Source organism: Rana temporaria, chromosome 1 (genome assembly GCF_905171775.1).
Source record: "Rana temporaria chromosome 1, aRanTem1.1, whole genome shotgun sequence".
Classification (NCBI taxonomy): Eukaryota; Metazoa; Chordata; class Amphibia; order Anura; family Ranidae; genus Rana; species Rana temporaria.
The window spans coordinates 537,247,307-537,259,935 of NC_053489.1; the positions used below are offsets into that span (position 1 = coordinate 537,247,307).

Genomic DNA, 12,629 nt, shown 5'->3' on the forward strand with positions numbered 1-12,629 from the left:
TGTTAGTTAACCAACATTTGAAGCTGTGAAACGCCATGCTAAAATGTTTAAACCACACAGACAGAAAAGTAAACTGATTTCCCTTGCTATCTCCCATTTAATGCTTTTGACACCACTAACTTGTATCTGTTCACCAGGCAAAGTAAAAAACAAAATATAAAAAGACCTACCTTTGTTTCTTGTCACATCATGATGTCTCTCCTGCTAAAATAAAATATAAAAAAGAATGTTAGGCTTGTAAAATAAATGTTGTTCATGTAGTCACTCTTCAGTTCAATTGTAGAAAATACTCATATCCATTGCATTATCAAAAGACAGACACAATTATTAGTATCCTAGGGTAAAACTTTACCAATGCCTTTCCAAGTAACCCCTGTCTGGCATGTGTTTTACCACCTGTGAGGCAGGAAAGGGCTGCCAGACAATTTCACATGTCAAAGATTCGTAGCTGGGTTTTATAGGCAAATATGCCTTTTCAACCAGCTACCCTAATCGCATACACATACATGTTTTACTAACAAAGCACCGTCGCTGGTATTGTAAAACAAAGCAATAGAACTTATCTTTAAAAATTCTGAACAGTCTTTTGGCACCATTAAAAATGTTAACCTTCAGATATCTGGGTATATGATGCAGCTACCTCTAGCGAAAAGTAACTGTCAAAATGATTGCGAGATCCATATATGCAGTAAAGACAACAAAAGTTATGCCTCGTACACACAACCGTTTTTTATGTCATGGAAAAAAAAATGTTTTTCTCTACGTGATTCCTCTCAAGCCTGAGTTGCATACACACAACCGTGATAAAAAATGCTCAAGCAAAGCGCAGTGACGTACAACACGTACAATGGCACTATAAAGGGGAAGTTTTATTAGAATGGCGCCACCCTTTGGGCTGATTATGCTAATTTCCCATCTCGTAACTTGCTTCTGAGCATGCATGTTTTTTCCCCGTCGTTAAAGCGTACACACGTCCGTTTATTTGTCACGACGATAAAAAAGACGACGTGAAAAGCGACAAGCAAAAATAGAGCAGGTTCTAAATTTTTTATGGCAATTTTTCTCGTCGAGAAAAATGCTCTGGAGCCTACACACGACCGTTTTGAACGACCAATTTAAAAAATTGCATTTTTCTCGTCATGAAAAACTGTCGTGTGTACACGGCATAACTTAGAAATCTTTCTATACACAAGTTCAGTTTGACTTTGCAATCCATTCCTTAGAAAGCTTCCTTATTGGTTAGTCTATGTCCCCATTCCAGCTAAACTCAAAGAGGAGCTTCAGCTTGAAACGCCTAGGTGTTTGATGGCTTACATTAAGACAATTCCATCAAAGATATGTGTACTGTTAATTGTTTTACTTTTTAAATGAAACCCATTGTTTTAACTTTTTCAAATATTTTTTATAAAAGATCCACCCCAATAGTATTTTTTTCAACTTTCCATCTATTAAATCTTCTGCCCTTGTTTTAACTTTGGATAGTAAAACATTTTTTTTCTGCCAGAAACTACCTTATACAGCCCACTTCCTGCTTCTTGTCGGGTCATTACACTAGGCTTATGACATCATACACAGCCTTCTCTCTTTCTCTCACGAGCGTTTGCCAGGAAGAAAGTACAGAATCACAGTATATATAAAATTATATGAAAAATGGTTGGAGGGAAGCTCCAGAATGGCAAAGATGTTTTTATTACAAATTATGTGAGCAGACTGCAGTTCCTCTTTAACCCCTTTCCAACCAGCAGTATAACTGTGGTAGGTTGGCTCCCCTGCACGAGCCATCGTAGCTGTATGTCAGCTCTTTAAGATGCTTTAGCAGGCGCACTAGGAGTGTCCCTGAAGACGATGCACATGCCAGGCAGGTGGGATGACCGCTGGGCACCCACGATCGCTCGTGACGGAGCGAGAACCGGTATCTGTGTGTGTAAACACACAAATCCTGGTTCTCTCAGGGGAGAGGAGACAGATCGTGTAGGAACACTAATCAGTCTCCTCCCCTAGTTAGTCCCATACCCCTACAGTTAAAACACACCTAGGGAACACAGTTAACCCCTTGATCGCTCCCTAGTGTTAACCCCTTCCCTGCCAATGACATTTATACAGTAATCAATGGCTATTTTTAGCTCTGCTTGCTGTATGAATGTCACTGGTCCAAAAAAAGTATCAAAAGTGTCCGATCTGTTTGCCGTAATGTCGCAGTCACAATAAAAATTCGCTGATCACCGCCATTACTAGTAAAAAAATATAATAAAGTGCCATAAATCTATCCCCTATTTTGTAGACACTATGGGCCAGATTCACATAATAGATACGACGGCGTATCTCCTGATACACCATCGTATCTCTTGTCGTATCTATGCGGCTGATTCATAGAATCAGTTCCGCATAGATAGCCCTAAGATCCGACAGGTGTAATTGACTTACACCGTCGGATCTTAGGATGCAGTACCTCGGCCGCCGCTGGGTGGAGTTTGCGTCGTTTTCCAGCATCGGGTATGCAAATTAGCAGTTACGGCGATCCACGAAGGTTTTCACGTTCGTTACGTCGGCGCAAGTCTTTTTTTCCCGTCGCAAAGTTAGGTGTGCTATTAACATGGTGTAAAATTACTCCACCATGTTAAAGTATGGCCGTCGTTCCCGCGTCGTTTTTTTTTTTTCAGCTTAAGTACATTATGCACGTCGCAATTCACAAACACATTCCGCCGCTGTAATTTCGCGCAAAGCACATAGGGAAAATTGCGAACGGAGCGCGCCTAATTTAAATGGTACACGCCCCATTTGAATTGGGCGGGCTTGTGCCGGACGTGTTTACAATACACCGCCGCAAGTTTACAGGTAAGTGCTTTGTGGATCAGGCACTTACACTGAAAACTTGCGGCGGTGTAACGTAAACGGGTTACGTTGCGCCGCCGCAATTGTACGAGAATCTGGCCCTATAACTTTTGCGCAAACAAATCAATATACGCTTATTGCGATTTTACCAAAAATATGTATATATCGGCCTAAACTGATGAACAAATTAGTTTTTACATTTTTGGGGATATTTATTATAGCAAAAAGTACAAAATATTGTGTTTGTTTTTTTTTTTTATTTGTCGCTCTTTTTTGTTTATAGCGCAAAAAAAAATGCAGAGGTGATTAAATACCACCGAAAGAAAGCTCTATTTGTGGAAAAAAAAGGACACCAATTTTGTTTGGGTTGCCATGTCGCACGACTGCGCAATTGTCAGTTAAAGCAACACAGTGCCATATTGCAAAAAACGCCCTGGTCAGGAAGGGGGCAAATCCTTCCAGGGCTGAAGTGGTTAAGTTAGCAATTGATGGTTAGTGTTTTTTTGTTCATCCAGCTGACTGAATGAAAAAACAGAAAAAATAAAAAAAAAAATAATAGATTTCACACAAGGTAGATGAAAGAATCACAGTTTAAAGTAATATAACATTCACGGAAATCAAGGTGTATGTATTTATCTTTTTAGAACAAAATGTAAATCTACATGAGAACTGGATAAATAAAATGAAGCTTCAACTGGTATACAAGGTGTCTATTAGGCCAAAGAGGTATGCTTAGTAAAGTGTTTGCACCATATAGCACCACTTGAACAGGGCATTTTACAATGTGCCCACTGCAGCTGGAACCCCCCACCCCAACTGGAGGAGCATTATATTATAGTACAAGTCTTACCATTTACATGTAAGTGGTGCAGCTACAACTGGGGAGAAAGTCTGAGTTGCATGAGAAATAAGTACACATGAGGCCTCGTACACACGGCCGAGAAACTCGACGGGCAAAACACATCGTTTTGCTCGTCGAGTTCCTTGTGAGGCCGCCGAGGATCTCGGTGAGCCAAATTTTCCCATTCCCGTCGGGGAAAAAGAAGACATGCTCTCTTTTTGGCCTGACGAGATCCTCGACAGTTTCCTCGTCGAAAAGTGTACACGCGACCGGTTTCCTCTGCAAAAAAAAACAACCCAGCAAGCTTCTTGCTGGTTTTTGCAGAGAAACTCGGCCGTGTGTACGAGGCCTCAAAGTCAAACAAAGAGAATGTGCCTACAATAGGTGTTCTAGCATTGGGACCTCTATAGAAAAAAAAATCAATGAGAAGCATGCCTGGAAATTGTATCAACCCCAGACATGTGAAGATAAATATTTGATTGCAGATGAAAGTAAGGTACTATTTAAGGTAACTGGGGGGGTATTTTTTTTTTATTTCAACTGATATAAAAGGATTCAATTAAGCCAAACATGTATACTTAGTAAAGTGTTTGCATGATATAGCACCACTTAAAAAATAAACAGGGAAGCTGTCAATTTTGCTACTGCAAGCGGGCAAACAGACCTCACTCCAAATGGAAGAACATTAAAATACAGTACAAAACCCTTCATCTTACATGTAATTGGTGAAGGGTTCATCACAAAACGTCTGCAATGCATGTGAAATAAATACACAAGAATGTGTAAAGTTGCCTTGGAACTTCTATGCAAACGTAGGAAAAGAAAGAAAAGCATGCCTGGAGATTTTATCAACCTTGATAAAGGTCCTGCAGCCATGTGGAAAAAATATTTGATAACAGCTGAAAGTAATGTAACATTCAAGAAAATCAAGGAATATTTATTTCTTTTTCATTTCAGAACGAAAAGTAAATCTACACGAGGACTGGATAATGAAAAGTGACTAAACAAATAGCTGAATAGTCAGGTCAAGGTTATGAGGACAGATTATAGCTGATGCTTTGGATATATTTAGCTATGAACAAAGAAGATTAAGTTGTTGCGTGATAACTGTGTTTGAGATTTTAGAGGGAACTGTTGCAGCAAATCATCAGTTTGCATTTCTCCCTGTTGTATTTAAGAAAAACAAAATCAACATTTTAAACATATATTTCCAAGGTTGTTAATGTTAGTTTAACTGTGTCTTTGAGAATGGTAATGTGCCAAGATTTTTGTTTTCATTGCATTAGCACAGTACTTTTGTATATTGTCCAACAGAGATATTAATGGGACGCTATTATAAAATGTCACGTGTAGGCAGTGTGATTCTTCTCTGTGTGTTTGTTTCTCCACTGTTACCTTATGAATTGTTGATCAAACAATAATCATACTTTTAACTTTCATCTATAGATTTTGTGTAATAAATCAGTCATTATTTGGATCAGTAGGTGACTTTGGCATGCCTCTGTACTATGACCATGCATGAACAGCAGTATGTTTGTTTTGATCCTTTTGTTTTTATTTTTGACATGCATGTTAAAATTTTATTTTTGGCCTAAACATTACCTAAAACCCCCTAAATAATATATATTTTCTGAATGCAGAGAACCTGTAAAATAAAAGATGGCAGTTGCAAATGTTATGTTATCAAACCTATATTTTCAATACACTCAATTTAATTTTAGTGCACAGCGACATAGTATGATTTTTTTTGTGAACTTTAAAATATGTTTTGAGTAAATAGATTATCCAGAGGCAGAAAAAAGTGATCAGGCCGCTCCACAGTTTCTCAGCTCACCTTTACCAGAAAGTCTAGAACCTGAGAAAAGATATATATAAATACATAAATAAAACAAGCTGATGGTTGCTATTGCATTCCTGCTTTAGGCAGTTTAAAGGGTTACTAAAGGAAAACATAATTTTTTTCTATAAAATAACAAACATGTTATACTTACCTCCACTGTGCAGTTAGTTTTGCACAGAGTGGCCCTGATCCACGTCTTCTGGGGTCCCTCGGCGGCTGTCTCTGGTCCTCCCCGCAAGAACTCACCACATTCATGCGAGAGAGCTTGCATGGTGATGAGTCCTTGTGGCCATAGCCGCTCACTGTATCACTCGGCCCCACCCCTTGGCGCGCCGCGTCACTGGATGTGATTGACAGCAGCGCCAGCCAATGGCTGTGCTGCTCTCAATCCATCTGCTCTAGCCAATCAGAGGCCAGGCTGAGCGGCGAGTAGGATCTCGGGACCGAGCGCCGGACTTTCGACGGGTCAGGTAAGTAAAACGGGGGCTTGGGGGGGGGGGGGCGACATCATCAGATGTTTTTTCACCTTAATGCATTGATTGCATTAAGGTGAAAAAAAATAATTCCTTTACAACTCCTTTAATGGAGTGAAAGGGGAGCAGGGAAAACTTGAAAATGTGCTGGGGAGTGGACATCATTATAAACCTATTGTTTTGTTTTGCATGGAAAGAACAAGAGTTCACTTTAATTAATAAATGTATTATTATACAATTGCCTTAAAGTGGTTCTAAAGGCAGAAGTTCTATGCATTAAGGTAAAAAACCTTCTGGGTGCAGCTCCCCCCAGTCCCCCCTTATACTTACCCGAGCCCCATCTTGATTCAGCAACATGCATGAGAGCAGTGACTCTGCCAGGAATCTTTCTCCTTACTGGTTCACACAGCAGTGGAAGCCATTGGCCCATACTGCTGTCAATCACAACTAATGAACCAATGTGGAGAGAGCAGGAGGTGGGGTTGAGCAACACTCTGTGTGTGAATGGACAATGCCATAGTTTTTCTATTGGGGGTACTCAGCAGGGGGAGGAGCCAGGACCACCGGTGGGGGACCCAAAAAGAAGAGGATTGTGATGCTCTGTGCAAAAGTATAGCATGTTTATTAGTTTTTTCAATTACAACCTTTATGCCTCGTACACACGGCCGGATTTTCTAAGAAAAAAAGTCTGATGGGCTTATTTTTCTAGGAAAGTCCGGCTGTGTGTAGCCTTCATCTGACATCCGACGGACCTTAGATAGAGAACCTGTTCTCTTTCTTCCGTCGGACTTCCGACGGACTCACGGCAGACTTTTGCACGGTCAAAAGTCTGACCGTGTGTACAAGGCATAACAATAACTTTTTATAGCTATTTTTTTAGGTTTGCATAGAATATGGAAGGGTTAAAAAAATGTTTTTCCAAATGGTTTATTGGGGACATTTCACTTCCATTTTGATCCTGTAGCCCCAACAATGTAGGAAATAAACACCCCTAAATGTGGTCGATATTAGTCTTTTGTGACTAGAACATGTGTCCTTATTAAAAGATTTCCCCTCTGTTCCTGTTTTGGTTAGTGCAAACACAAGAAGTGAATTGCCTTAGTGGGGACACAGACCGTAAATAAAACTTAACATTCTCTGTAACCCTTCCCAACTCTAGGTAATGTAGACTTGTGTCTTTTGTCATCCTAATGAATTATGTATCACTATTTTTATATAAAAAAAGTTTTGGCTTGAGATACACTTTAAAGTTAACCATCATCTCTGTTAAATGTATACTCTAAGATAGGCTAGTGAAATGCTCAACTTTTTTTGCCAGCGATTGCACGGGTTCTTGAAAGAATAGAGGAACCCTATATACAGTATTATAGTAGTGCGGCGCATCTTTTGGCCGGCGTAGCGCATCTCATATGTGCTACGCCAACGTAACATAGAGAGGCAAGACCAGTATTCACAAAGCACTTGCTCCGTAAGTTGCGGCAGCGTAGCGTAAATTGGCCGGCATAAGCCCGCCTAATTCAAAGTAGCAAGGAAGTGGACGTGATGTATTAAAATAAAGAGTGACCCCATGTGAATGAAGGGCCGAACGAACGGCGCATGCGCGTGAATGCTCAGAATCACGTCGTATATACTCCCTAAGATACAACGGCTCAATGCCTACGGCGTGAACGTAACCTACATCCAGCCCCATTCACGTACGACTTACGTAAACGGCGTAAAATATGACGGCTTTTCCGACATACCCATACCCATACCCTAACATGACTTACACCTACTATTGTGTGGAATAACTTTACGCCGGACGTACGCCTTACGTAAACGGTGTAGATTACTGCGACGGGCGTAAGTACGTTCGTGAATCGGCGTATCTCGCTCATTTACATATTCGACGCGTAAATCAATGGAAGTGCCCCTTGCGGCCAGCGTAAAGATACGACGGCGTAGGAGACTTACGTCGGTCGGATGGAGCCAAAATTCAGAAGATACGTCGGCGTAAGTCTTTCTGAATCCGGCTATAATTGTCTATTGAATGCTGCCTTAGGCTCCATTCACACTAATGCTTTTTTTGATGCATTTTGCATTTTGCAGGAATGCAGGGAAATTTTTTAACATGGTTTCATATGGAACATGTTCACATCAATGCTTTTTTGTGCCTCTGCGTTTTTGGAAAGGGTCAGGGACTTTTTTTTCATGCAAAAAGCAGCGTTTTGCATGCAATAGAATTCAATAGACCTGCATCCAAAACGCAAGTACCGCGATTTTGCCGCGATTTGTGGTTTGCTTTTTTTTTAAACCTGTTTACAGCTGGTTGTTAAAGGAAATGTAAAAAAAAAAAATTACTGGTTAAGAAAAAAAAAAAACACAAAACGCAAATCACGGTAAAATCGCGGTAAAACCGCACGTCAAAAAACACAGCAAGCACCGCAAAAAGCATTGCAAAAATGCTCAAAAGCAACATGCATAGGTGTGAATCGAGCCTGAGGCCCCGTACACACGTCCGAGGAACTCGACGGGCAAAACACATCGTTTTGCCCGTCGAGTTCCTTGTGAAGCCGCTGAGGATCTCGGCGAGCCGAAAGTTCCCATTGAACAACGAGGAAATAGAGAACATGTTCTCTATTTCCTCGCCGAGGTCCTCGTCGGCTTCCTCGGCCGAAAGTGTACACACGGCCGGGTTTCTCGGCAGAATTCAGCTCCGACCGAGTTTCTGGCTGAATTCTGCCGAGAAACTCGGTCGTGTGTACGGGGCCTTAAAGGAGACCTATTGTGAACGAAGTATAGGAGATCAAACCTAATATAAGACTACGTTTGATGGAATGAAGCTGCATTAAAAAAGCCAAAGATGAGAAAAACTGCAAGCTGCAACTTGTGAAATATAAACATAAAACAGGAGGTAATCCAAGACCATGACCATGCACAAGAGAAGTGTAAGGCCTCGTACACACGATAGATTAAACAGAGGACAACGGTCTGATGGACCGTTTTCATCGGTCAAAACCGATCGTGTGTGGGCCCCATAGGTTTTTTAACCATCGGTTAAAAAAAAGCCAACTTGCTTTAAATTTAACCAATGGATTCCTAACCGATAGGACAAAACCGATCGTTAGTAGGCACGACCATCGGTTAAAAATCCATGCATGCTCAGAATCAAGTCGCCGCATGCTTGGAAGCATTGAACTTCGGTTTTTTTAAGCATGTCGTTGTGTTTTACATCACCGCGTTCTGACACAATCGTTTTTTTAATCGATGGTGTGTAGGTGCGACGGACCATCAGTCAGCTTCATCGGTTAACCGATGAAAACGGTCCATCGTTTCGTTCTCATCGGATGGACCGATCGTGTGTAATACATAACATTTTTAAAACAAATAATTTGATGGCCTCTTACAGTCGTACAACACAAGTCAAAGATAAAAAATGGTGCTAGTTCAAGAATAAATGGCACTTGTTTTAAAACCATTCTGCTTTTCACTCTGTGCTATTAAATAGGAATCCAGATGTTCTACTTGGAATTTCAAACATCCAGAGATAGAATGGAAGTCTTTAATCACAGCTAGTTCTAGCATTCATTTACAATAACACAGAGCCCATGAAAAATCTTTTCTGTTGCAGAAGCTTGATTATTATAAACTTTAAAGCTTAATTGATGAATGTGAGGTATATATTTTCTCAAACATGAAGCTGTCTCTTTTAACAAGACAATTGCAGGCACTAATTAGATAAACAACTTCCTATTTTGTTGCTTTGTCTGGCTTTAAATTGCCCATTGACAGTGAAGTCAGTCATTAGAAAGCTCAATTGCTTGCTGGTGATGACCTATGAAGTTGTTTCTAGGGAAGCTAAAACAAAGGAAAACCAACATAACTATGCATTTTAACCTTTAATAAGTGACTAGATAGAACGCTGCAATTTACTTTATTAGTATAAACTATACAGGTTTCTGAATAAAATGTGCATGTTGCTTTTGCAAATACCACAAATATGTAAAAAATATGAATGAATATAAAAAGAAGGCCTAAGGACCCAGTTGCAACCATTACTTTCAAAAACACCAGCACACCACACTCTTTCATATGATGCCCTGCTGCTCTTTTATTATTTCTATAAAATGGACTGGGTTGGCAAATAGTTAGTTCTTAAGACTTTTGGATAACAGCTTAATCTTCTTCCAGAGGTCTATATTTATATTAACCATTTGAGTCCCAGAGCATTTTTTTTCCTGGCACTGTCCCAGTTTCCCAAAAATTATACCTATTAGCATTTGTATTTTTACCCCAATATATTATGCACTGTTTTTTGGGGACAGACATGGCTTTGATTTGGCAGGAAGTTTGGCTACATATATTTTATTTTCTTGATATTAATAATTAATAATCATTATAATAATTATGAATAAAAATTGAGAACAAATTAATCTTCCTGTCATTTTTCACAGTGCAACTTTTAAATAATTGTCCCACTCCCATCTCTCTACCCCTCAGCCTACTCCATTAGTTTCCTCACATATGGCACAACAATCAGTCCCTTCCCGCATGCCAGGGTGCTAGGGGTAACCCTGGACTGTGAACTGTCCTTTCAGGCCCACATCCAATCCCTGTCAAAATCACGTCACCTCAACCCCTGTAACATCTCCAGAATACGCCCCTTTTAACCAATGACACCATAAAGCTTCTAATTCACTCCCTGCTTATCTTACGCTTTGACAACTGCATCTCCTTCCTCATTAACAAATTTGATTTACATTCTATTCACCCTTCAGTCCATCATGAATGCTGCTGCCAGACTCATCTATCTTACCAACCGTTCAGTGTCTAGTACACCTCTCTGCAATCTCTCCACTGGCTTCACCTCACCCAACAAATAAAATTTAAAGTACTATCGACAACTTACAAAGCCACCCACAACTGATCTTAAAATATCATTCAATCCACTCTCTTAGCTCCTCCAAAGACCTCCTGCTATCCAGCTCCCTTGTCATCTCCTCCCATGCTAGCCTCCAGGACTTCTTCCAACATTTGGAACTTCCTACCCCAATCTGTCCGGCTAGCTTCTAATTTATCCATCTTTAGATGATCCCTAAAAACCTCTCTTTTTAAAGAAGCCTATCCTGCTTCTAACTAATACACTGGGGCAGATTCAGATAGGTCAGCGGATCTTTAGATCTGCGTAACCTATATCATTTACGTTACGCCAGCGCTACTTTTTCAGGCAAGTGCTTTATTCAGAAAGCACTTGCCTGTAAAGTTGCGGCGGCGTATCGTAAATCCCCCGGCGGAATTCAAATTTGCCGGGTAGGGGGTGTTTAAAATTTAAATCAGGCGCGTCCCCACGCCGAACAAACTGCGCATGCACCGTCCGTAAACTTTCCCAGCGTGCATTGCTCCAAATGACGTTGCAAGGACGTCATTGGTTTCGACGTGAGCGTAACTTACTTCCAGCTCTTTTCTGAATCGACTTACGCAAATGACGTAACATTTCAAAACTCGGCGTGGGAACGACGCCCATACTTAACATAGGATACCCCTCACATAGCAGGGGTAACTATACGCCGGAAAAAGCCGAATGCAAACTACGTAAAAAAAATGCGCCGGGCGGTCGTTCGTTTCTGAATCGGCGTAAATCCTCATTTGCATATTCATTGAGTAAAAAAAACGAAACGCCACCTAGCGGCCAGCCTGGAATTGCAGCCTAAGATCCGATGGTGTAAGTCACTTACACCTGTCGGATCTTAGGGATATCTATGCGGAACCTGATTCTATGAATCAGGCGCATAGATACGACCGACGGAACTCAGAGATACGACGGCGTATCAGGAGATACGCCATCGTATCTCTTTCTGAATCTGGCCCACTGTGTTTTTACTTTCTTCATCAGCTCATCCCCCACAATTATTATTTTGTATCACTTGACTCTCCCTCTTAGATTGTAGGCTCTAACGAGAAGGGCCCTCTGATTTACCTTGTACCAACTTGTATCCTAACTGTAAAGTCTGCCTTCATTTTGTAAAGCGTTAAGCAAACTGCTGCTGCTATATAAATCCTGTATAATAATATTTACCACACAACATAATAAACAAATTCTGCTAAATGATATAAGACTATTATATCTTATATTTAATATAGCAGAACAGTAATAAAGTGAACATATTTACTTAAGTAAAACTACTATGAAGTGCTATGTAGAATGATCTAAAGCCCAGAATCTGATTGCTTTAGCTCCTGAGCTTAGTTCTACACGCCTTCTTTCACTAATATCTGGTGATTTCTGTACCAGAAACTGCCTACATTTCTAAAGAAATGTTAATTCTGAGTGCTGTTTCATAACCATGCTGGCATAAACAGCTGCTCTCCCTGTGTCATTTAAAATTGCACCTGGGACTTACGTTTTATAGTTAGTGAGGTTGAATAAAGACACCAGTCCATCAAGTTCAGTAAATGTGTGTGTGTCTGAGCACCCCTGAATGAGGTAACAGAGGTACAAGGCTCAGATAAACATGGATAGCAGTAGCTTGGTAGTAAGTGATTGCCACAGACAGAGACATAGTCAAAGCAAGAAAGGGTCATCACTAGTAGGCAGCAGTGTTGACAAGAAGCAGGTAGAGCAAGGTCAATGGCAGGTTGAGGTCAGTACCAGGGAAACAGGCAG

General features: G+C 40.6%; 1 protein-coding gene across 2 annotated transcripts in view; it reads right to left on the minus strand.

Moving 5' to 3' along the window:
* The window catches only part of FSTL5 (follistatin like 5), an 803,249-nt gene that overhangs the window by 554,030 nt on the left and 236,590 nt on the right, over positions 1 to 12,629 (minus strand). For both annotated transcript variants that reach the window (XM_040332604.1, XM_040332598.1), the window contains exon 3: positions 171 to 204. In XM_040332604.1, coding sequence (XP_040188538.1) covers positions 171 to 204 — 34 coding nt within the window. The remainder of the gene's footprint in view (positions 1 to 170; positions 205 to 12,629) is intronic.